Source organism: Macroventuria anomochaeta, assembly GCF_010093625.1.
Source record: "Macroventuria anomochaeta strain CBS 525.71 unplaced genomic scaffold BU25scaffold_46, whole genome shotgun sequence".
Lineage (NCBI taxonomy): Eukaryota > Fungi > Ascomycota > Dothideomycetes > Pleosporales > Didymellaceae > Macroventuria > Macroventuria anomochaeta.
This window is the reverse complement of record NW_022985407.1, coordinates 125657-151355: the sequence shown is the minus strand read 5'-3', so window position 1 is coordinate 151355 and position 25699 is coordinate 125657. Positions and strand designations below refer to the sequence as shown.

Here is a 25699-nt window from a genome sequence, read left to right as displayed (position 1 = left end):
ACCATTTGCAGCTCGCCAATGGGCTCTCCATGCCCACAATCCATCTAGGTGTTTACCTGACATCGGGAAAGGAAACCTACCAAGCGGTTCGATGGGCGCTAGAAGTATACTGCCTTCTGTTCCTGGCCTAAGTTCCGTGTGCTAATCACGCTGACACCGGCAGTCTGGATATCGTGGGTAAGCTCATCGTATTTACCCCTGCATTTGTATAACCATTGACGTCTATGCAACAGAGTGGACAGCGCGCAAATGTATCACAATGAGAAGGAGAGTGGTAAGGCCGTTCTAGACTTCCTGTCCAGCGCCGACAACGTCGACTCCGTCAAGCGAGAGGACATTCATTTCACTTCCAAGCTGGCATCCAACTCGTCATATGATACAGTTCGCAAGGTTATCAAGAAATCGGTGCAGGAATGTGGACTTGGCTACATCGACTTGTTTCTCCTGCATTCACCCTATGGTGGCAAGAAAGCACGACTTGACAGCTGGAGAGCCGTGGAAGACGCTATCGACGACGGCGAGGTAAGGATCGGAGGTGTGTCCAATTACGGCGTCAAGCATGTTAGTGTCCCTTCCCATTCTATCTGTCCGACAACGTCAGCAACGATGCTTTGCGCCGGATAGCGAGGATCCCGGAGTTGTTGTGAAACCACACATCAGTGTCTTGTCTACGATATTGATTCTGAATGGTCTCTTCGAATATCTTGCAGGGGCTCGGGAGCAATCAGCTATTGGGTCGAGACCACTGTAATGAGTACGTTGAACTGACGAGATTGCAGCTGCAAGAACTTCTTGATTCGAAGCCCAGGATTGCACCAGCGGTCAACCAAATCGAGGTGCATCCGTTCAATACACGGACGGACATCACGTCCTTCTGTCAGCAGAACAACATCGTTGTTGAGGCTTACGCACCACTTGTTCGAGCCCTGAAGATGAAGCATCCTAAGATCGTATCCCTCTCGAAGAAGTATTCGTGCACTCCTGGTATGCAAGCCTGTCCACATATAGTGTTATGTATCTTGCTGACGTGACAACAGTAAGTGTCTTGCACCATGCGCCTCGAAGAGAACTTTCTCGTTGAAGAGTTCTATTCGACCCAAGATTGCTATTTGTTTCCAGAAGATGCTAACGGTTCACTCGTTCAGGGACAACTGCTGGTCCGTTGGAGTCTGCAGCATGGCTACGTGCCTTTGCCCAAGAGTGTGAAGAAGGAGCGCATCGTTGAGAATTCAGAGATCGGAGGCTTCGAGATTGAGGACCGTGACATGAAGACGATGGATGGTCTGGATGAGTATCTGGTAACAGGTAAGTCCCTCTTGACAGCTGCCATGGTAGAGCGTGCGATTTCGGCGACACCATCTCCTCAACACCCTTCACTCGAGCTAACGGTGGTTCTCGCTTCCAGATTGGGACCCCACAGACTGCCCGTAATGTGGAGGACGGAGAAATACATGCGTGGGGGTCGTCGCAGGGCTGCACTGCCTGTGGGAGAAGGCTGCGAAGTGACATGTCATGACAGCATCAGGAGAGAATACTCTGCAAAATGCATGCATGATGACTGCGCAATATCTACGGTGATGCCGGTGCATGAGATGTTACTGTCGCGTGCACCCTGACTACAGCACAAGCCACTTTCCAAGATTTTCCGCGGTCCGATATTTCACGTGAATGTACCCCACTAGAATCCGCATGTACCCAAGTGCCCCACGAAATCCTGAACCACACGTAAGAGCCCGACACCGCGCCGTGTGCGCCCGAAACCGGCAGACGCTCTGGTGCGCTGTTACCCATGGATGACGACCGAGAATTACATCGCGCTGCTAGCATGCAGTGGCCGGAGCCCTTGCGGTATCTCGACGCGTTCGCCCCCGCGATGCTCTTGATTGGCTGCGCGTTCCTTATCTCTATCAGAGTACACCATGGAAACGAATAGCAGTATAGCACATGGCGGCGAGAACAGCCATTCACCACTGGGAATGCTTCTCCGCGTGCGATATGTCGGCCACTGACGTTTTCGAATCGAGTCTTTGTTTGTTGGTTCCTACAGCTCCAGGTAGACCCTAGGCTGAGCGTATATATAACAGCTGTCTGCTCTCACGTTGGCCTGCCATCTCCTTGACAACTATCTTGCTCCAGTTAACTTCACGGGCTCAACTTCTTCTTCCCAACCCAACATCGCATTACCTCAATTCACAATGTCTGAGCCCGAGTTTGAGCAGGCCCGCAAGGGTATGTACCACCACCATTGATTGCCATACCGCAAGAACATCTCTACACCGAGAAGTCCTTCCTCAATTGGCTTTCAATCGCTGAAGCAATACTAACTTCCTTCCACAGAGCTCGTCTCCACCCTCGAGTCCTCATCCCTCTTCCAGAAGAACCCCGAGTACAAGAAGGCCCTCGAGGTTGCCTCCGTCCCCGAGCGCATCATCCAGTTCCGTGTTGTGTGGGAGAACGACAAGGGCGAGTGCCAGGTCAACAAGGGTTACCGTGTGCAATTCAACTCTGCTCTCGGTCCCTACAAGGGCGGTCTCCGTTTCCACCCCACTGTCAACCTTTCCATCCTCAAGTTCTTGGGTTTCGAGCAGATCTTCAAGAATGCTCTTACCGGCCTTAACATGGGTGGTGGCAAGGGTGGTGCCGACTTCGACCCCAAGGGCAAGTCTGACAACGAGATCCGCAAGTTCTGCGTTGCTTTCATGAGGGAGCTAAACAAGCACATCGGTAAGTCTCAACCCGTCGCACGCATCGCGCCTCTTGTGGGGCGTGGTACCCTTCACTTAACGGTCCCGCATACCGCGTATCTGGCAGCTAGTCACGGCGACCAACAGGAACGAGCGGGCTGTTGCTAGCCTTATCTCGACCAGGTCGTTGGAAACTTTCTGTCGAGATGCACAATTGCGTCGAGGTTCCAAATGAACGTTTTACTTACGTAAATGACAGGCGCCGACACAGACGTTCCCGCGGGCGACATCGGCGTTGGTGGACGTGAGATTGGATATCTCTTTGGCACATACAGGGCTGAGCGCAACCGCTGGGAGGGTGTCCTCACCGGCAAGGGTGGTTCATGGGGAGGATCTTTGATCCGTCCTGAGGCCACCGGTTACGGTCTCGTCTACTACGTCGAGCACATGATCACATACGCCAGCGGTGGTAACGAGTCGTTCAAGGGCAAGCGCGTTGCTCTGTCCGGATCCGGCAACGTTGCTCAATACGCTGCTCTCAAGATCATCGAGCTCGGCGGTACCGTCGTTTCTCTGTCCGACTCCAAGGGTGCTCTCATCGCTGAAGGCGAGAAGGGCTTCTCCCCTGACGACATTGAGAAGATCGCTACCCTCAAGCTCCAGCGCAAGGCTCTCTCAGCTCTCGAGAACCACAGCTTCAAGTATGTCGAGGGTGCCCGCCCCTGGAAGGAGGTTGGCAAGGTCGACATTGCTCTTCCTTCAGCGACCCAGAACGAGGTCTCCGAGGACGAGGCCAAGGCTCTCATCGAGGCTGGCGCCAAGTTTATCGCCGAGGGTTCCAACATGGGTTGCACCCAGGAGGCCATCGATGTCTTCGAGGCTCACCGCAAAGAGAAGAAGGGCGAGGCCATCTGGTACGCACCCGGAAAGGCCGCCAACGCTGGTGGTGTCGCCGTCTCTGGTCTTGAGATGGCCCAGAACTCTCAGCGTCTATCCTGGACTTCTGAGGAGGTTGACAGCAAGCTCAAGAAGATCATGAAGGACTGTTTCGATAACTGCCTCGAGACCGCCAAGGAGTACATCACCCCCGCTGATGGCGAGTTCCCATCTCTCGTCGGTGGTGCCAACGTTGCTGGTTTCCGCAAGGTTGCTGCTGCCATGCACGACCAGGGTGACTGGTGGTGAACAGCTCGCTGTTGAACGGCGCTGTTCTTGTACATGATACCTATGATTCCTTCACTTTGGGCATGGCGTTTGGCATATGGGACGTATCACATAGATACTAGATACCTTTGATGAATAAATTGATACCACGCTACAACAGCTTCATCTCATTCCTCGATACTTATTTTTTGTCATTGTTGTACAGCACGGTCACAAAAGATTTCCTACCCCGCCATCAACATGTCGCACTACGTCACACCGTATCGATAGAGTAATCTTCATGCCCCGCGATTTCAAAACATCCCGTGGGAAAAGTAATAAGCACAGCAAGGAGGCAGCAGAAGCAAGCAAAACCAAAAGCATGGCAGGTAAACAACATCAATAAAAGTTACAAATGCAACAACACGCATGCGGTACCTCTTCCGCATCCAACTAGCCATCCACTCCTCCATTCCTCCCAGCCCACTCCCATTTCCCAAGCTCATGACAAATCACGGGCCGAGATGCCTCCGGGCTACCTTTAGTTGCGATGAAGTGACAAGCCGCAAGCGAGCCGTGGTACAAAGGCCCATCGCGCGTGCACAGAAACGTGTAGCAATCGAGTAACTATCTCTCCGGCGCAGACACGCTAGACAGACGCGGCCACAACATGGTTGCCATCGAGTAAAAGAAATTCGATCTCTTGGCGAAGGACCCTGGGACGCGGCGAAACGCGTCGAGTTGATGTGGAACTGCGAAGGATTTCAGGGTCGCCTATTGGAGTGAGGTGGTGACGGGTGATGTCGGGTGGGGGGCTCGGGAGATGTTTTGGAGAGAGTGTTCGGGGTATTGCGGCGTGAGGAGATTTTGATGGGATCTTATCAGATCCTGCCGTGTGGGATGCTTGGATCGGTGCATAACACTTTGTCTGTTACAAGAGTGGGTGTAGTCAGGTAATGGGAAGCTCTTACGGCACATCAAGGGAGTCAGTCCACTGTGTGCTGTATGCTGGATTGTCTCCGCCACACTGCGAATAAACACATATCCAGGTGTCTGCCTTTTAACAAACAAACATAAACGGTCCTACAAATCCTTCGCAATCTTGCATGCTATCTATGTCCAGATACTATCCAAAGTATTGTAGTCTACTTCCCGATCTCAATCGAGAATGACGGTTCGCTCTTTCAACAGCGCATCCACCTTGTCGACTTCTTGTTGCCCCGTGTTCGAAGGCTTAGACACCTGGTTCAACAACTCCGTAATCAGCTCTCATTGTTCATGTCTTTCTTGGTCTTACTTCCACCTCTATTGCATTTATGCGCCTTTTCCCCCGTTGAATCTACAGTGGAGCCAAACGACCCGTTGAACTAGCTCAGCGGAGTGTCAAACCAGCTGTCGTTTTGTCTTTTCGCCATCTGGTAGAAAGTCTTAGCCGCTGCGGAGTTACTGCCTGTTCTGATATTAAGTCATTGAGAGTTTCTCCTCGCTCGAGGACGCGTTTTATCCAATCTGGTTCCACCGAAGCATCTTGCCTCAATGGCTCACCAGACATGAGTGGTGGTTTTACATGCTCGCAATCAGCCTGCGTTGGCGGTATTGCAAGTGGTTCTTCTTTGTGGGGTGGATGAGACTCCTCATGCGAATCGGGCTCTACCTCGCTTTCTTCTGGACTAGCCACGAGCTTTGCGGCTTGTTGAAATTGGTCGTCAGAGAGCTTCATAGCGCGTATCTCGCCCGTTATCTGCCCAGCTTGGATCCTGAACTCGACGAGCCGAACGGCACAGATGGCGTTGCAGTAGGTCCATGTGAACTGCTCTTCCGTTTCGAGCCAACAAGATCTTTGAACCTTGCATTCATTGGGTTCTTATTCTCAGGTTCGTTACCAGTGTTGGTTGACATCGCATACACAGAGCTACCAGCGGGAACGTGTTCGCTGATATGAGGGTATGATGAGTACATGGGCGATGTAGGCGAGTAGCGAGGGCTGGTAGCCGCATATACGGCTGAGCTAGGCTGTAGAGAGCGATTTTGGAGATCTTGCTCGTCTGTGTCTGCAGGTCTACCGCTGGTGCAGATGTCTTAGGCTTCGAGCTGCCTAGTACTACTTGATCAAGACAGCCGCGGGTGTGGAAGTATGAATCCACAAGACTCTGATGGTGCTTTGAATGATCGTCGCCGGGTGCACTCGAAGCGAGAGCCTTCTGTAGCACCTCGATATCCCTCAAAAAGCTACGGACGTGATTCACACATGTTGCAAATCTCTGAGCGGTAATGGTTGAGTTGACAACCGACGCAGTTGTTACGGGACCTGAAGTTACACTTTGGCCAATGTCTCTCCTAAGGTCGTCATTATGAACGAGAGTGCTGTCTTCACTTGCGCTGTCCTTGCGCAGCAGCTCCTCGTGTTTCTGAGTTGACTGATCCTTCTTTTCCAGTAGCTGCTTGATCTCTTTATATTGACAAGCTTCCGCAGCACGATCCAGTTTCCTTGATGCAACTTGATGTGCATGAGTGAGAACCTGCATAAAGAGCCGATTTGTCGACGTGGCTGCGCAAGAACTCAAGCTTCGTATCGCCAAAGGGCAGGGTCAACCAACCAAAGGTGTTCTTTCTGCTACTCTTGAGCGTCGCATCGATCTGGGCAAAAAGTGTGGAGCACTCTGTAATGGTGTCGTTCGCGATCTTCACAGCGTTCTCGGACACAAGCGATGCCGTTTCTTCGTGTTTGAACACATCTCCAGCTCTTCAATTACGACGCTTGTCATCTTGGTCTCTGTAGCAGTGTCTTTGGTCCTGCGATCCGCCGTTGTAACTTCATTAACATACTCGAATAACGTCTTAGACAGCTGGAATCCTGCGCCAGCGACCTGAATGACACTCGCGACGAGGCCTAGCAGTTCCGGCATGATCGTGTCAGCTGCACACGCAAATTGCAGAAAGACCGGAATCAATTACATGTAGAACAAGATTGAAATGTCGTTGAAAGTGGAGATACATCTCCCTACAGAAGCAAAATCGAGATTGAAGTAATGTTCAGCTCGTGGAGGGTTTGCATGAGGTTGTGCTGATACAGCATTGCTTATGGCGGATTGGTGTCTCCCTGTAGCTTGACTGAATATTCTCACAGTACAAGAATTTTCGATACATGGCGCATTCGTGTCAACGCGATGTCGTGCAGCGAGTTGTCTTGTCATCCGCGTAAGGGTCAGGGTTGCGCGGTCTGGAACCTTTGGTTGGTCGGCATGCGCGACCGTCAAAAATCCGAACAGGTCAAGCGTACTCCAGAAACCTGCCTCTTCCAAGCTTCCCTGCCGCCGACGCCATCGAGCATCAAATCATCCTGGTCTTCCCGCCTTGCTTAAACCCCGCTGGTTTGTGATCGTCATGACAGGTCTCATTATTGGGTGCCACAGTCAGCGTACGCCACAAAATCCAGTATGATATCATGGGCTATGGACAGCGGGGCCCTGTTCCTACCCGTTCTCAGCACTTGAAGACCTGCCAGGAATCTCTTCCTCAATCAAAACCTCATTTGAGTCTTCTTTCATGGCTTTTACGGCTTGGGGATTGTCTCAGATTCTATTGCATATCTAACGACAAAACGTGAACCACCTATCGATATCCGGCCAACTGCCATGCAAGAATCGCGACCACCTGCAAAACTACAGAAACGTAAAAGTCGAGAACGACAAGAACTCGAGAGAGCGGAAATTGAGCGTACGCAGATGTCAGGAGGCCTGGGCAACCACACTGCAGTCTCATCACAGCTTCAAAGACCCTCCGATACTATGTCCGGCGCCGAGAAAGAAAAGAAGTCAAGATGGAGGTTGTCAGGCTACCACTCGAAGAACAAGGACAAAGACGACCACAAAGATAAGGACACGATCCGCAAAGAGTCTTCAACCAACACATTCGACTCAGCGTACGCAAGTAGTGAGCCCAGCAGTAGTGCAAACCCTAGCTTCACGAGTAGACCAATCTCTGGAGAGCAATGGGTGCCTGCTCCAGCACCTCCTCAGGAGTTTCCGCAACAGCAAGGACCAGCTTACAATCAAGGCCAAGCATACCACCAAGGACCATCGACTGAAGTGACTCCACCTACACCACCGGCGGATCCAAGTCGGGCTCCACCTACTCAAACGGCGTACGAACACTACCCTCCGCCCCCCCGATCTCCCGCACGATCTCCTGCACACGCTCAGCAGAGTGGCTTCGTGCCACCCCAGCAACCTCAACAACATGCTAGAAGCACTGAGAATGTCACGAGAGAGACGCACACGGACAACAGAACAGGGAACATCATAACAACAACAACTACAACGACGACCACTACCACCACAATCACTGGACCAGGCGGCACTACGACAACAGAGCAACCCACCGGCAGCAATGCAACACCCAGCGTCACTAGCATGTCTGGACCGAGTCCACCGACTCCAGCTCCCGTGTCGCCCGTAGCTCAGGCACAAGTGCCTCAACATCACGACGTTGAGCTTCTCCCAACTCAACCGTCAGTAAACGCTCCTATAAACCCCTCACCACCAATACCTAATAAGAGCAATATTCGACACAGGGTCGAGCTATCTTCTGTCTCTCCTGCCATTGAGCATCAGAACCCCATGAACAGACAGACAACAAACGAGCCCGTGAGCCCTGTAACGCCTGCGAGTCCAGGGCGGGCCAACTTTTCTTACCCCTCGCGAGCGCCGCCACCAGGTATCCCGCGACAGGTGCCAGCAGGCCAGCATGAAGAGTATGCGCAACAGCAGCCTCAAGAGGATCCCAGCCGACCGGTGCCGTATCGAATGGGACATGCTCCACACTCACAACAACCTGGCGACCATGTTGCACAGAAGCAGTCAACTATGGCAAATCTACGAGCCGCGGCCGCTGGCATTCACGTGAGTCTCTACCACAAGCATCATGTCTCTTGTACTAACGACTTCCAGGGCGCAACAGAAGCCCTACGGGGAACCTTCAACGACTCCATCGACCGCCGTTACATGGCGCCCGACAACGCCATCCATGCAAAGAACCAAGCCATCATCGCCGCCGGCCGTCAAGAAATCGAATCGCAACACTTCGCACCGCGCGAGCACCACCACAAGCCGCCCGCGGCTGATGCACCACCCGTCCCTCCGATCAAGACGGCATATGGAGGGCCGCCAGTGTCTGGCTCACAAGTCGAATCAGGCAGTCGTGGCGCCAAGTTGAGCAGCTTCTTGAAGAAGAAAATGGATCTTGATGGAACAGAGTCAGCGAGGCGTTACCAGACAGGAAATAACGTTCATTAGGTGCATCACTACGCATGGGATGGCGTAGAAACTCTTGGTTTATTAGTTCATGTTGCGGTATCGGTTGGTCCGTACAGTGTCTGACTATACCCTGATCGACCACCCTGGACTAGTGTGTTACAAGTCAGGTATATAGTCGTCTCCTCCTAGCTAGATAGCAATACAGCGCAGTATTTCATCGATCCGATAGTCCTACGATATCGTTTACCGTAGCTATCAGTATTCTACAGCAGTCCACACCGCTACAGTTCAGTACACATGCAAATGTATCTACTTTCTGTGACCAAACATACAGACTACACATTGCGATCACTTAATTGACTATATCCTGTTTCTGTCCGATACGTGACAAGCCAGGCCAAGCCAATGAATATGGTCGTGAAGTCCCACAGTACGCAATACTGGCTGGGACATCGTCTATCATGCTTGCACAATTATAGCCTGGATCTTTGCATGCGTCAACTCCACTATGAGGAACTAAGACAATTTTGTATCGGTACGCAGATGTGAAGACGCAGTGCGGTCTGTACACGAAGATTTTCATAACGGCCTCTTCTCCAGAAGGTGTGAACACTGGACTCGCGTGGATCGCACACCGCAATTGCAACTTTTGGAAGAAATCAGTCGAGAGCTTTTGGATCCCGCCTTGTTGTGACGTTGCATTTTGCATGTCCAGACAAAGTATTTCTCGTTATTCCCAAGGCTCTTAAGCATATGCAACATTTGAAGGGCCCATTCGAGATTTTCGGGTTTGCAGCATCAGCGGACGTCTGTGCATCCGAAGAAAACGTAACCAAAAATCAAAAACGAAAAGCGACATACTACCAAGGCAGATCACATTTGCATTCTTGCTTGCTCTTCGTGTTCTTTGACGCGAGAATAAGCTGGGGCACGACTAGGGATACGAAAGCTTCGTCATGTTACCTGTTTCTCTGATAAGCTAACGTCCGCACCATAAATGGAGTTCGCTATTAGCTGTCACAAGACACCAAGGTGTGTCTGCAGCAGATTAGCTATATCTTTTTGTGTGGCCTGTTCCTGCGAGCTCCAGTGTTGTCCGACCGTCGTTGTTCTTCGCGTCAGCGTTGATTTACCAGTGCCAAGCAGCAGCTTGACTGTATCTTTGTGTCCATTTTCTGCCGCCCGCGTTAGCGGTGTCCATCCGTCGTTGTTTTCCACATCGACTGCAATATGCTGTTTGGCTAGCAGCTGTTCAACAATAATCTGATGCCCTTCCTGTGCGGCTAACAGTAACGCTGTATCCCCATCTTTGTCTTTTGCGTTGATGTCAACCTTGCCAGTTCCCAGCAACATTTCCACAATGGCCTCGCGACCAAACTGCGCCACCAAAAGCAGAGGCGTCGATAATTCATCGCTTCTCGCATTCACGTCAACCTTGCCAGTGCCCAGCAGCAGCTCAACCATGTCTTTGTGACCTTTGTATGCTGCTAGCATCAGCGGCGTCCATCCATTCTTGTCTTTCGTGTTAACGTCGACCTTGCCAAATGTTGTACTGAGCATCAGGATTCCACTTCTCTCGGATGCTCTCTAAGTAGTCTTGGGTTGTGTAGTGCACGAGGCGGATGACCTGACTTTCTTCGTCGATCGTGACAAGGCCAGCACATACAGACAAGATGTCCTCAACATCGAGAATGTTATCCCGGTCAAGCTCTTCATCGCCTAACCCTACTGCTAAGGCATGGCAGAGGTCTCCAGTAGTCAACGGCCTTTGTGAATATGAGATCCACGAAAGAACGTTCTTCGCTAGTACGCGTTCGTCCTGTAGTTGGCCATCTATTCTGACGATTGCCTCGCTATACGCATCGTCAAGCGCTCGAGAGCCTTTTGACAGGTTGTTGAGCGCAGAAATAAACTTTGGCTTTGGTTCTTTTATCCACAAGCGAATCAATGTGCAGACGAGCAAGAAGAAACCTTAAGAAGTTCGTGAGTCAAGAACATTCTGAATCGATACGCAAATAACTCACATGCCATCTACCGCTTCTACGATCTTGGTTTGGACAAGCTCTTGAAGATCGCCATCGCGTTCGACGCATTTGGCTAGCCGGTCAATCTTGCCCACCACATATCGTGTCACATCCGCGTTGCTTGCGCGCACCTCCACCCAAGGCATGTCCTTGAACTCCTCCACAATGTCAGAAATGTGTTGTGAGGTAGCCATCAAACACAGATCTGTGCGCCCTTACAGATTGCGGCAGAGTCTTAGGAGCTGACTTCGAGTACCGTCTCGCTCCGGACATTCGTCTAGAGCGTCCACAATGACATACACCTTTGAGAGATTTGCAAGCACAGATTGCAAAGCACTGAGCGTTTCCTCAAGCGATAATCTTGTCCTTCGCACTTGGTGGCGATCGTACAGATTCGACAAGGGCTCCGCAATCGATGGCCGGTCCTGGACAAGCTGCTTGAGGATAGCCGCAAGCAGATTGGAAGTAGTCTGGTCCGCCTGCCTTTTGTAATTACAATACAGGTACGCGACGCCCACGTCGGGAGTTTGCACGGCATTGTGGAGGTGGTCCACCGTAATTGCTGCCATCATCGTTTTGCCGGCTCCAGGGATGCCGGGACAGAATAGCGTCTGGCTTGCACCATGAACCCACTCGGTGAACTCAGAGGAGTCCAGGAACCACAGACCTGTGTCTGCTTGTCTGCGAGCAATGAGGTCAGCATGCTGGGCTGGAAAGTTGTCGGGAGATAGCCAGTTCATGATGAGGCGGTGCCTCTGACGGACTTGGTCCTGCTGTATGGCATCGACTCCCACTTTCATGATCTTGTTGTCGTTCTGCAGGGTACTAACACGGCTCTCTATGGCTTGGGATAGTTTACTGTATGTGTTAGCGCTGTTGCCACCCTATGTCTAAAGCAACACAAACAAGTGGTCCATTTCCAGGGCAATCTGCTCAAGCGACTTTAGCAGCTCTATCCTCGACAGAATGCGCTCAGCATCGTCTCTGATATACATCCAGAGAGGTGTCTTCGTCATCTTCTTTATCCCATGTCTAGCTGATATCTTATCCTTCAGTCGCTCCAACGCAACACGGTACTAGTAGATGAGTCCATCCTGTCCGCCCAGTGCTCGAACGTTCGCATGCCAGGGGTCGACGGAGCTCTCGCCTAGACGAGACAACAGAGCGACGAGTAGGTTCGAGAGGTTCGAGATGTCAGTCGTGAACTGGATACGGTCTGTCGAGGCGTCTTTAGCATCGCTCAGGCCCTCGCCAACCTTCACCGTCAGTTGCAGTATAGTGATAATGCTAGCTGTGGCGCTCAGCGGACCCATAGTATGGTCGACCCACGTAATAGAGCTTGATTGAAATGCCCTTCAGGACATTGCGGTTGATAAGGCTGGCGGGGGAGAGGCGCAGCACATCAGCTTGGCGTGCTGCATGCACCCTGCCCCCGGTCAAACAAAGGCATCAGCGCCGTATCGCTTTCGCGAGTGTCTCCCTATGAAGTGACAACAGGTGCCAAGGAATGCAGTCTATAGGCGAGTCACGTAAGAAGTGGCAGCTGTCGATCGCACAAGAAGTGCAACATCCTGGAGAGCGACATGCTAAGTTGGCGGGCACGCGGTGCGGGAAAATAAGCGCACCGCGAACAGCTGCTTTCCCTTACTAAAACTGCGACCACCAACACCTTGCCTCCTGTTGCACGACTATAATATAATAACAACAAAACATTAGGGTTTACTTTCTCTTGAAGAGGAAAGCCAGTGTAACCCTCTACAATCTAGCTTATTTACTTCTTTAATTCAAGCAGGGCTGTTGCAGCCTAAGGGTGCTTTTGTGAAGTACTCTTGGCGGTGGGCATATTTTCTCCTACCGCGTGGCGGGTACCCGCATGCGCCAAGGCTGGCTTGAGCTTCTCGCGGTTGAGACTTGTCGAACTAAACCACTTTGTAAGCACGACACCAACCCTGGGAAGTCCAGCAGTACATACAATTGTTCGAGATCAATTGTGTACCAAAAGCTAGTACTGATATCATTATAGGCAGCACTCAGCGATTGAGACGGCAAGATGCTCGAAGGTTTTTGACCTTAGCAGCACCAGAGATTCATTCGCACGCGTTGGACAACCTCGAACGAATCACACCCTGCATGCTAATCCAGAGAGTACTCTCGACTCTTAAGAATAAGCCAGGACGCGTTGAGAGATGCTTCGAGAAGCATGCGGTCATTGGACGTGGGCGCCTGTGTACCGCATTGCGGATTATGTGTTGAAAATAGTTCCGTGGTAAATGCCAAGCTCATCAGCAGTTGTCTCTGGCGCCCTGACTGACTGGCTGGCTTGGCAGCACCAACAAGCAAGAAACGAGAACCACAAGACGTATTCTGAAACTTGGTTGCACAATACAATAATTGGAAGCGTGAGCAGAGCAATTCAATGACTCAACAGTTTCAGATCTTGAGAACTGGATTTTGGGAAAGATGTTCTCATCCAATGATCAACCTGACGCAACCACGCCGCTTTCCCGGGCAAGAATAGACACACGTCTTAAGACTGTAACAATATGTGCCTATGTGCGCTGAGCGTAATACAAACCGTCTAAAAGACTACTGAAAGACATTCTTGAGAAGGTAAAATGTATGATTTTTGGAAGCTAGTTATGGGACAGCTGGAACTCAAGTTTTTTGAAAAATATTTCTTCAAAGAATATGTATAGAAACAATGAGCAATATAATATAAATGAGCTAGGGGCTCGTGGTTTAGTGGTATAATACTCCCTTAGCATCTCGCAAGCACTTAGTGCTTTGAATCCTGACTGGGAGTGGTCCGGGGTTCGATTCCCCGCGAGTCCAACTTTTTTGCTTTTGCCAACTTCTGTTTGCTGTCTGAGGTCTCGCGGAACAGTTGGTAGTGGATGATTTTTGACTGTCAAAGTCGGAGAAAGAGCGCCCTGGGTCTTGTGTGTAAAGAGAAGGTTGCCCTTTTGTATGTGGCTTCCGTGAGTCGATACCTAGGTATAATTTTGCCTTTGCAGCGTCGCCATCTTTCGTGTGCATTGTGGATGGTGGGAGAGACGTAAAGGGAAATAGGCGTCGGTGCCCGACCGAGATTTTTGGAACACTAAGATGCTGAGTATCAATCTAGAACACCCGAACTAGTGGGAGGTTACGCAAGTTCCTTTCTCCTACTCTTGTTTACATAGTCTTCGTGCGCTTTGTGGTAGATCTGCGCTGTGTCAAATTCGAGAGGAGAACGATCCGAAACGAGCTGCTCATGAGTCTCAGAAAGCCGGGCTTGTGTCCTTGAGACGTCTTTGTTCTGGCAGATACCGATGAAAGGCATTGTGCAGAAAAGTGAGACACCTGCGCTGTCCAGATATTAAAAAAGCTTTCATCCTTCTCAGGGGCTCAAACACACAAAGTGCACTCAGCTTTCAATGCCAACACATCAAAATGCTGATTATGCGCTGAAGATTTCTTCCTCAGCTGCATTCGATCTTGGATATCGAATATGACTTATGCGACGTTTTTCCCGACGCGTTGGCCTGCATCTACGTATGGGCCAGGTCTGCATAACTATGAGATCCACACTGAACAGAGTTCGTGCGCGCATGGCTGGAGCGCTGCAAGGGCTGCATTGCATCTTCAAACTCTTTACAGCCATCTATCCTCGGATGGTGCGGATGATCGTTCTTTCATTCATTATGATGGCAACGTTTACAGCCTGGGTGAAGGGGTCCCGCTGCCGTGTTTTTTGGATAGGATTGAGGCCAAGTATAGGGATGTTACAGTATTGACGATATGGTTCAACGATAGGAGAGGCATTGTCGATGTAGACGTCCTCAAGGGGCAATGCGCAGAGGCGCTTGTTCCTGGGAGTCAAAATCGGGGGTTCGCGACTCAGTTCTCGTGGGCGTTTAGGTGGATGTTTGCGAAGTGCCTACGAGGGAGGATTGGTAGAGAATATGGTCGTTTGCTGTCGGATTTGGATTGAGTGTTGGTGGGCATAAGCAGAGACGTTAAACTTGCTTGTTTGTCACGTGCACGTGTGTGAACCATGTCCTGATACAGTGTGTAAGTCAGGCGCAAGACGAGTAAAATAATTGACTTTACCCATGTGTTAGTATGGTATGGCAAACAAGTGGAGCATGACGTGCCGCTTGCTCTGAACAGTCTGAGACGCGTAAAGTTCCGATATCCTGCAACAACTGTACATTTCGATCCGCACATTAACATGCAAGGCCTTCACGCTGACAAGTTCCTGTCGGCCGATTTCGATGAAGCATCCGACAGCTCTTCAAAGCCGAGCGCGACTCAGATGCTGACGTCCAGCCGACTGGAAATGATGTTACTCTGGCCACTAGTTGCTCCTATCTTAGTGCACTTGAGCCTGGATGTCACAAAGATCACTCCTTTATTTATCTATACTATTACAGTCTACATTGGAGTAAAATACTTCAGGCCATACTTGAGTCCGTGGGTTGTCGAGCCATTTACTCACAGCATCATCGTCTCGAATGAGTACTTCACTGTGAACGAGATTCACGAGTGAATCACAGAGCATACCAATGGATCTGGCAGAAATCACGTCGATGTTCATCTGGAACGTACGAGCTCGAGGCGGATAGTGCTGACCTAAAGCACGAAGTCAAGAGATGTTCTGCTGTCCATGCAACATGTTTCTGGTACGACGGACACATCTTGTATCTCGAAAGGATGGACGACAGCCCGCAGAACGAGAGGACAGCAGATGTGGGGCACTTTCTGGCCTCTAAGCCTGAAGAAGGTCCGCAACAAAACACAGTTGCGCTACTTGTTCAGTGGACCACGCAAGAACGATGTCTTGCTGCTTGAAGACATTGATACAGCTGGTATTCGCCACGAGAAGATGGAGGCAGACACATCCGAGAAGTCTGAGCTTGACGAAACCTAAGCCAATGACAAGCGAGACGATCGTGAAGGAAAAGAGGCTGTCACACTCGCGGGTCTCTTGGATGCGATCGACACGGCTGGAGACGGCGGTGTGCTTGTCATGACTTCGAACAAGCCAGTACATCTGGACGAAGCTCTCATACGTGCCGGACGCATCGATAGAGATATCTATTTCGAAAAGGTAACGAAAGAGACCCCCGGAATGATCTTCGAGCGCATGTACACGGATCTGGAGGAGCCAAACTTCGAAAGGCTGACCAAAGGCTTTAAGTCGGCGATCCCGAACGATGAGTTGACAGCAGCTGGTGTGCAAGGCTATCTCATCGCGCACAGTTCTCCGAAAGAAGCGGCTGAGCAGGCTGCGGGATGGATCATGGCCAAGCAGGTGAGAAGGGATGAACGAACGACGAGGTTAGTATCCAGCGGCCAAGGACGACCGAGAAGCTCAATAGAGATCCCACAGCAAGGTGGCCAGGGAAACGGAGACAGAAGCGAAGAACCAGAGTCTAGACTTGCACACGCACAGATTTGGGCTGGTGCTGATAGACGTCCCAGAATCTCGCGTTTTCCGAAAATGAAGAGCAGACCATGATAGAGAGATCAACCCCATACTGCCAGATGTGTCGATCAAGCGTCAAGCGTGTGTAGCAATGAGATGAAGTATATGATCCCAACTCGACCTGCCCTGAAAGTGATAGGCTTGAACTCAAGAAATATGATAAAGTCGTAATGTGCTGGTTACTCGGACTCGAGCCAAGCCAGGCTATTCGAAGATGCAGGCGCTCGAACTGCGGCCGCGGACAGGTCAGCAGGAAGGTGCGAGTGTAGCACGGCAAGCGACATGCGTAAACGAGAAGTAGCAATGGCTGATGGCAGCGGAAATTTGCTCATCTTGTCAAATGATGAGCACAGATGAGGTGATGAAGCAGGGTCGAGGTCAAGCACTGGTGGAGCTTGTGTGCTTGGCAGGTGGAGAGGTGCCTGGCACGGGCCTCCTGAGGTCGTTCATCTCGCATTTCTTCCCCAGTCGCCAAGATGTTCCAAGACGGTCGATCTTCCCTCTTCAACTCTGGATAATCTGGGGTTCGATTGTTCCACCACTTAACGAGATTGCCCTCAGCCATCGTACATCTTCATCTCGTTGCTTGATGCCACCATCCGGCTTGTCAGGCTGTCAACAATGAGATGCAGCTCTGCAGCGACGATATCGACTGCATGTGCGGACATGTAGCCTCTTCCTCCCTGGCAAGTTGTGCGCCACGGCGCGGAAGAATTATAGCTGAGCCACGAGGACTTTCCAACGACCTGAATTGAAGATGTTGCCATTCTGGGGTAATACCTGGACTATAAGTACCATGCTCAGCGGTCCGAATTCTGAGCAGCCAGAGATTGCTCGGCCCTTCTCCTATCTGCTCTCGCCTCGGTCAAGATGAAGCTCTCACTCATCTCCATTCTTTCCCTTGCTTTCGTAACAACGGCTATCCCGTCGGGAGCCGACTACAGCCTGGTCGGATTTGCCAAGGACAACCCAATTGGACCGACTACTGGCGGCGCTGGCAAGAAGAGCCAGACTGTTACAGTCTCTTCAGTTGAAGCTCTCGTCTCAGCTGTGGCTGGCACAGAGCCGAAGATCATCTATGCCAAGGGTAACTTCAACTTGACATCCCGTCTGCGACCCGGCAGCAACAAGGTATGATAATGGTATAGCAAAGCATCACCACATCTTCTAACTTATTCGAGTCAATTATCGGCGTTGGCAAGGGCGCGGAGATCACTGGTGCTGGTATCTCCATCGTCAATGCGACCAACGTTATTCTTCGCAACTTTGCCATCCGCAAAATTGTCAATAACGATGGCATTACCATTCAGAACAGCACTCGCGTCTGGATTGACCACAACGGTAAGACCGTTCGACCTCAACCTTGAAGCTACCTACTGACAAACATCAGAGTTCAGCTCCGAAATTTCCGTTGAGATTGGCCCTGACTACTACGATGGACAGCTGGACATTGTCCGAGCTTCGGATTGGATTACTGTCTCCTGGAACTACTTCCACGACCACTGGAAGAGCTCCTTGATTGGCAATAGCGATGCATTGAGGGATGTTGACAGTGGCCACCTTCACGTCACCTACCACCATAACTACTGGAGGAACTCCGGCACCCGAGGACCCGCTGGCCGCTTCGGTCACCAGCACATCTACAACAACTTGTACCAGGACTTCTTGTACCAGGCTATCCACAGCCGTAGCGACAACCAGGTTCTTGTCGAGGGCAACGTCTTCACCGGTAACACAAGGGAGGCGTTGAGCACTTACGGTCTCGTCATCCCCGAAGACAGCCCTAACACCAGCCCCGACGGCGACTTCGAGATTGACGGATTCGCCAACCTTGGTGCGAGTAAGTGATCTCACTCTTGAGCAAAGAAACCACATGCTAACATCTTGGCAGAGAACGATTTCGGGAAAGCTCGCGTCAATATCACCCAGGTCGGAAACTTTACCAAGGCTCCCTACAAGTACAAGCTCACCTCCCTCAAGGACGTCACAAAGGTCGTCAAGCAAGGTGCCGGTATTGGAAAGGTCTAGAATGTCATTGTCGCATGTAAAAGTGCAAGTAGAGATCAGCGTCAGAGTTTTGACACGCTGTTTGCAGTTGCCTAGATCTGACTAAACCAAGCATATCCCAAGTGGCTTTGTCAATCCGACCGGTCGTCCATATCGAACTACCTCTTCGTATGACTCATTGCAGTAAGACCAAAGTCTGATATTCCTCGATCGCAAGAATGGTGCTGCTCGTTAGTATGTGGTATCCTGTCTTGCTTACTCTGCGCATATGTGCTTAAGACATCACAAACGACAAACAACCTTTCAAGCCGACATCATGATCTGGAAATCCGAACAAAGAAGGGAAGCGCACAGCACACGTTGTTGATTCAAGTTAGTAACGATAAACGAGCTTCAAGGGGGCAACAAAGAGATCCTTGGTGCGGACAGCCATGTCTTCGTCGCTCTCTCTGCCCATCGCGTGAGATCGATGCAGCATTTGCGCTTCGCTCTAGGCTATTCAAGCTAACATGTCGACACACTATGAGATTCTGGGTGTACAGCAAGACGCTACCCACGCAGACATCAAAAAGGCATACCGTTGCATCATGATCAGGCATCATCCTGATAAGAACCTGAACATTCCAGAAAATGACAAGGTCAAAAACGAGACGATCACCAAGAACGCCAATCGTGCCTGGGAGGTTCTTGGGGATTCACAACGACGTAGAGAGTATGATGAGACGGAGCTGCGTCTAGCCAAACGTCAGAAGCGCGACGACTACAACCCTTACAACACAGCCTCAGGTTACGACTATTCACGTTACAACCCCGACTCCGACCCCGACTCCGACTTCGGCTCCGAGCAGTATGCACCTCAACCGCCGCGTCCACCATCCCCACCACGAAAACATCCACGAACACTACAGGTCCTTTCACACGATTGGGCCATGCCCATCATGGTCGAAGGTGACTATGGGCCTTACGAGTGAGGGCCGGGCGCAGTGTACTGTGAAGAGAACCGGATCTTTATCTACATGAAGGTACGCAAGGCTGAACACTTCAACCCCTACGCCAAACCAAACGTTAGCATCGAGGTCAACAACACACCAGACATGCAGCGTATTCACAAGATCGAGAGCCTGTACAAGCATCGTATGCAACCTGAAGGGCTCGACGAGCATCTCTTGGTGACAGTTATCTTGGAACCTAACACTGAAGATAAGTTCAAGGAGATGGATCAGTACGACAGCGAGACGAAGGCATTCAAGTTTTTCTGGGATGTGCACGCAAACAGACCGGACTCGAAGAGCTGTTTCAAGCTACCATCGGAGGTGATTACGCACGGCACCTGTCTCAACTTCTTCACGAAAAAGCCTTGTCGGAAGGCAATGTTTGTGCCAAGGCCAGATCATCCTGACAATCCACGACGTGTCTTGTTCAAAGACTCAGACTTCAAGCCTGATAAGACATTAAAATTTACTGGCACAAAGGGAGGGTGTTGTGTATAACGTGTGAGAAACATGAGGAGCTGAGTTGGTTGAACAGCTATGAAGGAGGGGAACTATTTATGTATGTAGAATGATAGAAGTGGGGAGAGTAAGCTAAGCCGGTAACAGAGGGGAACCGAGTTGGATCACGCTTAAGCGTGTGATGCGTGGAGACAAAAAGATGTATCAGCTTGCTGCATGTGCATGGCAGGATCTCGGGCAAGGGAAGGGTGAGCGAGAGAAAGCTGCCGAAAGCGCAAAGTATTAGATCTTCTTGCGTGGAGAGACATAGCCAGGTAATGTACGCACGAGCATTGACCTGGAATTTTTTTGTTGTAGGTACAACCTTGTAAGGTGTTGACTCTTATCAAATGATCGTAACATCTACCGTCTTCCATGTCCAGTCTTCCTGAGCAAATCTTTCTATCTGGAAAGTGCCCATGCGTGTGTACGTGTTTGTACTTTGTGATTGTAGCTTGAGGATCAGTCCATCTTCCCATGTAATTCGAACCAGTAGAACGCCAGATTCCGTCACGCTAAATTCGTCATATCGACCAGACATATTGATCCACTCTTTCATGGACACAGAATCAATAAATGTCCCCAGCAATAGTACAAGGTCCCCTCTGAGGTTTTCTGCGGTCCCATTGTTCTCCTTTGACAGTCTTCCGAGTTTTGCCCTGGCTCCAGCGCTCTCCACGATTCAGATGCTGTTTCAAAGATACCGACTTTGACAGCAAGTGCTAGTGTACGTATCTTGAGTTCCGTACTGATGACGTCGCTGAAGTCGTCCCCAGTAACCCTATTGACGACGTCACTTTTGAGCAATTTATAGACAGTATTTTTGGAATAGATCATGGCATGAGAGATTTGACCATGGAACGATGCCCAAGACCACGATGGAGCGAAATAAGCGGCAATTCGAAAGGGTTTTCGTGAGCTCTCGACTCTGTACTCAGGCCCCCAAACAATAGATCAGGCAGTTGATCAACCCAGAGGCCGGCGTAATATCGCGCATGTGAGCCTTGATCAAACTTTCTGACAACGGCTGAGATGGCACGCAATTTATCACCATGATAGCTCAATCCTACGCCACTATAATGAGTGATAATGCGCTTCCAGAGATATGGAAAGTCGTGTCCGTTTGCCGGTAATGTAGTTCAGTCAGCCGGCAAGACAAGTGAGTGGCCTGTTCCGTGCTGGGCAAATGTTCCAGAGTCAGTGATTCAACTATCTACCTCCATTGTAACACCTTCCCTACGATTTGCGGCGCATCCATACCGAAATCGATGTGTCCCAAATTCTAGAATTCGGGTTGAGAGAAGTTGCTGTTGAACACACCAAGCCGCGTTGATCGACTGGCTCTAAAATCCCAACATCTCTGCCCGTCCAGAAGATCATGATCCTATCTGTCCATCGCGATATATGTAGGGTATACGATAGCCTCTTTTCTCTCGTCATATATCTGATTGAAGAAAACCATCTTGACCCTTGGGGCTTCGGGCTGCAAGCAACGTAATGTACGCTTCTGAGTATACATCGCTCATTCTGGCGAGCTCTTTATTCTTGTCGGCGTCCTCATCTTGAATGATGCAAAAGGCATCAACCCAGAGGTACTGAAGACCGAGCTCAGCTGTCACCCATAAAGCATCTTTGATGGTCTGTGGAAGATTATAGAACAAGATCTCGGAGCGCCATAAAGTCAGAATTGGCTTGGTCAAGTTGACTTCTTGGTCTCCTTCCCAACAATAACTCAGGGCAGCATGTTGCGGCCATAGAGTATCGGACTTCTCTACCAAGCATAACTCTGAATGTGTTTTCAAATCAAAATGCGAAGGAGATACGCATATTTTGATAAGATGACGAGGCCTTATCACGTCAATATCGTTGAAATTGCATTGAGTGTCATCAGACCTGGGTCCGAGGCACACCTGCTGCGTGTTGATGCATGTCTGTAACCAGCTTCGGGCTTTCGATATTGTCACAACGGACGATGGACACAGTTTGGGGGGCTTATGTTTGATCTTTGAAGCAGCCACATCACTGTATCTACTGGTCAGCGTACCCATTCACCGAAAGTCTCGTTCTTGCCACCCGCAAATCACGTACCCAGCTTCAACGCATAATACCAGCTTACGAGCAAAATCCCAGCTGTCCGTGTAATCACGGAGATTATGGACTTAGTCAATTGCTAATTGTTCTTGCGAGTTGTGCATGAAGTATGCTCGTAGCTGGCTGTCCAGTGTTATGTCGGATTGACGCAAGGTGACAAGCCATATCACCAGTTCACAGCCGCGCTCTGCCAGTTCAATCGCTTGATTATACCAAAGATTGAACCAGTAGCCAGACTCATTGGTACTCGAAGATTCATGATCGGCGGTTAGCTCCTACCAGCTCCATTCCGGACAAAGACTGTAATTGCCATTGAGGTAAAAAAGTACTTCTAACTAGCAAATCCCACAGGTGTGTGGTTCCTTTGACATACTTGTTTGCATAATGTGAGCGGTGCATCTAAGACAAGCTTAAAGCCTCGCCTAGAGCCGCAGTAGTTGTTGTACAAATGGAAGAAACAAAGACGCCTAAGCTTGCTATCTGACACGGGCCGATGAGGAGATTTTCGAAGATGCCGTGCGATTGCGTTCTCCTCAGCTCCCCGCTGCGCTTGCAGCCTGATGGCGGACTTCTTGGGATTTCATTGTTCCGTCTGTCCCGCAGGATCAGGAGGAAGGACGCGAGACCTTTCATCTCTCAGACGAGTTCGACTGTGACAAGGTCAACAGGATGAGTTGTGGTCGTCTCCAGTGGAAGGAAACCTGTGACGTATCTACTAGCCGCTTCCGGTAAGGTTCACGACCAACTTCATCTTTGCATCTCGAGGGTGCTGATGCTCGCTCCTCCACTTACGCCTTATTTCTATCGGATTTCTTCCATGATGACTTGTTATTTCTGCCTTTGTTGCGTCTAAGCTCTCACATGAGGACGGCGGCAGCATCGTGCGCGCAGAACGTTCCGAATGCCCCTTTGCTCCTAACGGGAGTGCGAACGGTAGGTGGGCAAATGCTTCCTGCTCGAAGATCCTGGATGTTATGTACAGATATCACCATACCTCTCATCGCACTAAGGGCAATTGGGCCCCAAATTTCTAAATGAAGGCCTTCTCAAAACATTCGCCACCAGCAACTAAGGCTTTGTCGCAACTATTACTGGAGACTTGTAGGCCATAAGTAGCACAGTTGCGGACTCCAGCGGGATGTTCGTAATTGAGGGTTGTATGAATCGATACGTGTGCGGCTATTCATTGGTTTGTCGCTTGCTCCTGAGCATTCCCAGAATATCTGGAGCTATCCCGCAATGGTCACATCTAGATCACATCGACAGAGACTTCACGGAGCATATACCTTTTGAAGTCGACTGAGCCATAGAAACACCCTTACAGAGCATTGCCGACTCCCCTCTTGGCGTTTGGAACAAAATGAATGGGGGTGTTTCAAAACCGTTATCGCGGGAGCTAGTGTTTTGAGCCGCAACATTGGCCAATCAGCACACTTGTCACAGAGAGAGCGGATCGCGGCGACGACCCGCGTTCATGCTCCATCTCCACTGCGAAGACGTTTTCAGGCAAACTGTGGCGTTCTCTCGGTAGCGATGTCAAGGCGAGGCGAAGCGCACGGCAACACGGGTCGAAATGATTGCTTTAACGAGTGATGTACGGGCATCTTGAAACTGAGTTAGGAGAGACAGCACGAAAGAGGAAGAGTATGTTCTACGCTGCGGCGTGCATGATAGTGCTTGCCTGAGGAATAAGTACTCCTGGCGCGAACACAATTGACATCTCCAGCAGTTCACTCCTTACATTCTCTCTCACTTTCGTTCTTTACTTTCCATAATCACATTCGTTTCATACCATAGGCACAGGATGTCTCCTTCCAACACCCTCCTTCTGAGCGCCGGTCTGCTCGCACAGCTCGCCAGCGCCTACACCCAGGTCAATGTCGCCTCACCTTTCATGTACAAGAACGTTGACCCCATCGTGTTCCCTGGCTCCTACAGCAAGTCTCACTTGCACTCGTTCTTCGGCTCCGACGCCGTTACCGCCAACACAAACACCTCTGCCGAGCTCCAGGCCGGCTGCACCAACGCCCAGAACCCCAATGACTTGTCCGTCTACTGGATTCCCACAGCTCTTTACACTGCTGATGGCTCAACGTACGAGCCTATCCCCGTCATGCGCTTCAGTGCGTACTACAACCTCGGCGAGACACCCGCCGAAGTCGCCATCCCACAGAACGTGAAGATGGTTGCCGGAGACGCCTCCGCCACAACTCAGAGCGCCATGCCCGCCGACGCAAAGGTCGAATGGTTCTGCGAAAGCGACTCCGCCTCAGCGCTCGACAGCAACGGTTTTCCCTCCAAGACCTGCTCGACCCACCTCCAGCAGCTCCTCTATTTCCCTCAGTGCGTCAACGAGGAGACTCTTGAGACAGCGTACAAGTCCAAGACGTACGGCACCACGAACTACTGCCCCAACGGCATGAAGTCGATGCCCCAGCTACGCTTCTCCATCCGCTACGACCTCCGCAAGGTCCTGCCCAACGGCTGGTCCGGCACCTTCCCCGGCAAGCTGGCCTGTGGTCCCGCTTGGTGCTCGCACGGCGACTTCATCAATGGATGGACTGAGGAGGCTGCTACCAACATGATCGCCACTACCTCGGAGAAGCAGCACTTTGCCGCCGTCGACGGCAAGCTTGGAAAGAACGGTGCGCAGCCGACCTGCAAGTCTGCTGATGCGGAGCCCGATAAGGGTACTAGCGATTATGCTGAGAGCGTCAAGCAGATGAGCAAACGCGAGGTCCCTGCTCTTGGCTGGGTTAGTAGGACGAGGTTTGCTAAGTACTTGTAGATGGTGAAATATCCATCGGTGGAGAACAAAACAATTCTCTTGTACATACTAGTCTGCATCGACTTTGCGAGCAGAGGATATAGTTGGAAGCTTTTGAACAAGATATGAAATAACGTCAGCAATATGAGAGAGATTGAGGTCGTTAATTGATAGGTCTATCAAAGTGAGCGAATATATATCCTCCTGTTACATAAGCTGTGATGGAAAAAAGTTACCCCAAGGTAGGCCCGATAGCTGACATGTAGCATCTCGAAGGGAACCTCGAGAGTGGTAGGTTCTTGACTATCAGGCCTAGTAACGTGAGCTTGTAGTCTTCAGTCCTCGCGTTATGTATGTTGGATGTGCCTGGATCGCGATCGAGAAGACACTTACCCTTCTTCTGTATAAGCCAACATCTTCGATGACATCAGGTCAAGTATTTCGCAATCAGGATGGTCTGGGCCAGTCACTGCTACCCATCCTTCCGTTTGACGAACCGCCTTTTCTAGGTATGCGGCCGATGAAGTCTTTGTGAAAAGGACGAAGTTGATGAGGATATATAGTTCAATGTGCTCGTCGTCGACAGGGCCCTCGTAAATCGCTCCGTAGGCAAGAAGTTCGTCCTTGTCCTTGGCCTCTAGCGTAGACAAACGTCAGGCCCACTCACATCGAACATTAAACCGATCAATCAAACGTTCAGGCCCGAACAGAGACATTTCCATAGCGTCCATAGCAAATCTGAAGTTCCTCGTGTGATGCCAGCAAAAC

General features: G+C 50.6%; 16 protein-coding genes and 1 non-coding gene across 17 annotated transcripts; 11 read left to right on the top strand and 6 right to left on the bottom strand.

Moving 5' to 3' along the window:
- Window positions 1-29: 29 nt before the first annotated feature.
- Window positions 30-1431, top strand: BU25DRAFT_434977 (Aldo/keto reductase; the record flags this gene model as incomplete). The annotated part of the gene is made up of 5 exons (XM_033708888.1): window positions 30-118; window positions 234-561; window positions 780-984; window positions 1120-1305; window positions 1406-1431. 5 exons carry the CDS (start codon window positions 30-32, stop codon window positions 1429-1431), a joined length of 834 nt encoding a protein of 277 aa, XP_033556461.1.
- A 461-nt stretch (window positions 1432-1892) lies between these two features.
- Window positions 1893-4063, top strand: BU25DRAFT_213843 (NADP-specific glutamate dehydrogenase). The gene is made up of 3 exons (XM_033701239.1): window positions 1893-2229; window positions 2338-2724; window positions 2944-4063. The coding sequence occupies exons 1-3, from the start codon at window positions 2196-2198 to the stop codon at window positions 3867-3869; spliced, it is 1347 nt and encodes a 448-aa protein (XP_033556460.1). The 5' UTR covers window positions 1893-2195; the 3' UTR covers window positions 3870-4063.
- A 1501-nt stretch (window positions 4064-5564) lies between these two features.
- BU25DRAFT_452182 (uncharacterized protein) lies at window positions 5565-7009 on the bottom strand (the record flags this gene model as incomplete). Its single annotated transcript, XM_033709786.1, has 3 exons — window positions 6654-7009; window positions 5891-6392; window positions 5565-5840 (listed from the first exon to the last, which is right to left on the bottom strand). Exons 1-3 carry the CDS (start codon window positions 6731-6733, stop codon window positions 5565-5567), a joined length of 858 nt encoding a protein of 285 aa, XP_033556459.1. The 5' UTR covers window positions 6734-7009.
- A 377-nt stretch (window positions 7010-7386) lies between these two features.
- BU25DRAFT_415413 (uncharacterized protein) lies at window positions 7387-9331 on the top strand. The gene is made up of 2 exons (XM_033707536.1): window positions 7387-8728; window positions 8777-9331. The coding sequence occupies exons 1-2, from the start codon at window positions 7463-7465 to the stop codon at window positions 9119-9121; spliced, it is 1611 nt and encodes a 536-aa protein (XP_033556458.1). The 5' UTR covers window positions 7387-7462; the 3' UTR covers window positions 9122-9331.
- An 891-nt stretch (window positions 9332-10222) lies between these two features.
- On the bottom strand, window positions 10223-10591 carry BU25DRAFT_301815 (ankyrin; the record flags this gene model as incomplete). Its single annotated transcript, XM_033702003.1, has 1 exon — window positions 10223-10591. A coding segment is annotated over one exon (369 nt), but the record flags the coding sequence as incomplete, so codon positions are not given.
- Window positions 10592-10607: 16 nt separating this feature from the next.
- On the bottom strand, window positions 10608-10988 carry BU25DRAFT_352674 (uncharacterized protein; the record flags this gene model as incomplete). The annotated part of the gene is made up of 1 exon (XM_033703420.1): window positions 10608-10988. A coding segment is annotated over one exon (381 nt), but the record flags the coding sequence as incomplete, so codon positions are not given.
- Window positions 10989-11102: 114 nt separating this feature from the next.
- Window positions 11103-12419, bottom strand: BU25DRAFT_434972 (uncharacterized protein; the record flags this gene model as incomplete). The annotated part of the gene is made up of 4 exons (XM_033708887.1): window positions 11103-11320; window positions 11354-11964; window positions 12013-12182; window positions 12222-12419. The coding sequence occupies 4 exons, from the start codon at window positions 12417-12419 to the stop codon at window positions 11103-11105; spliced, it is 1197 nt and encodes a 398-aa protein (XP_033556455.1).
- Window positions 12420-13834: 1415 nt separating this feature from the next.
- On the top strand, window positions 13835-13938 carry BU25DRAFT_t140. The gene has a single exon. It is a non-coding gene; the product is annotated as a tRNA-Ala (tRNA).
- Window positions 13939-14596: 658 nt separating this feature from the next.
- BU25DRAFT_480822 (uncharacterized protein) lies at window positions 14597-15079 on the top strand (the record flags this gene model as incomplete). Its single annotated transcript, XM_033711067.1, has 1 exon — window positions 14597-15079. The coding sequence occupies one exon, from the start codon at window positions 14597-14599 to the stop codon at window positions 15077-15079; it is 483 nt and encodes a 160-aa protein (XP_033556454.1).
- A 599-nt stretch (window positions 15080-15678) lies between these two features.
- BU25DRAFT_415409 (uncharacterized protein) lies at window positions 15679-16918 on the top strand. The gene has a single exon (XM_033707535.1). The coding sequence runs from the start codon at window positions 16118-16120 to the stop codon at window positions 16607-16609; it is 492 nt and encodes a 163-aa protein (XP_033556452.1). The 5' UTR covers window positions 15679-16117; the 3' UTR covers window positions 16610-16918.
- Window positions 15762-16018, top strand: BU25DRAFT_463017 (uncharacterized protein; the record flags this gene model as incomplete). Its single annotated transcript, XM_033710568.1, has 2 exons — window positions 15762-15770; window positions 15833-16018. The coding sequence occupies 2 exons, from the start codon at window positions 15762-15764 to the stop codon at window positions 16016-16018; spliced, it is 195 nt and encodes a 64-aa protein (XP_033556453.1).
- Window positions 16919-17081: 163 nt separating the features above from the next.
- BU25DRAFT_402939 (polysaccharide lyase family 1 protein) lies at window positions 17082-18604 on the top strand (the record flags this gene model as incomplete). Its single annotated transcript, XM_033705058.1, has 4 exons — window positions 17082-17707; window positions 17758-17917; window positions 17967-18416; window positions 18438-18604. Exons 1-4 carry the CDS (start codon window positions 17447-17449, stop codon window positions 18602-18604), a joined length of 1038 nt encoding a protein of 345 aa, XP_033556451.1. The 5' UTR covers window positions 17082-17446.
- Window positions 18605-19092: 488 nt separating this feature from the next.
- BU25DRAFT_480820 (DnaJ-domain-containing protein) lies at window positions 19093-19635 on the top strand (the record flags this gene model as incomplete). Its single annotated transcript, XM_033711066.1, has 1 exon — window positions 19093-19635. The coding sequence occupies one exon, from the start codon at window positions 19093-19095 to the stop codon at window positions 19552-19554; it is 462 nt and encodes a 153-aa protein (XP_033556450.1). The 3' UTR covers window positions 19555-19635.
- BU25DRAFT_463014 (uncharacterized protein) lies at window positions 19600-20073 on the top strand (the record flags this gene model as incomplete). The annotated part of the gene is made up of 1 exon (XM_033710567.1): window positions 19600-20073. The coding sequence occupies one exon, from the start codon at window positions 19600-19602 to the stop codon at window positions 20071-20073; it is 474 nt and encodes a 157-aa protein (XP_033556449.1).
- Window positions 20074-21521: 1448 nt separating this feature from the next.
- Window positions 21522-21839, bottom strand: BU25DRAFT_297426 (uncharacterized protein; the record flags this gene model as incomplete). Its single annotated transcript, XM_033701933.1, has 1 exon — window positions 21522-21839. A coding segment is annotated over one exon (318 nt), but the record flags the coding sequence as incomplete, so codon positions are not given.
- Window positions 21840-22441: 602 nt separating this feature from the next.
- Window positions 22442-22815, bottom strand: BU25DRAFT_415407 (uncharacterized protein). The gene has a single exon (XM_033707534.1). The coding sequence runs from the start codon at window positions 22795-22797 to the stop codon at window positions 22564-22566; it is 234 nt and encodes a 77-aa protein (XP_033556447.1). The 5' UTR covers window positions 22798-22815; the 3' UTR covers window positions 22442-22563.
- Window positions 22816-23872: 1057 nt separating this feature from the next.
- Window positions 23873-25071, top strand: BU25DRAFT_415406 (uncharacterized protein). The gene has a single exon (XM_033707533.1). The coding sequence runs from the start codon at window positions 23969-23971 to the stop codon at window positions 24950-24952; it is 984 nt and encodes a 327-aa protein (XP_033556446.1). The 5' UTR covers window positions 23873-23968; the 3' UTR covers window positions 24953-25071.
- Window positions 25072-25699: the final 628 nt, after the last annotated feature.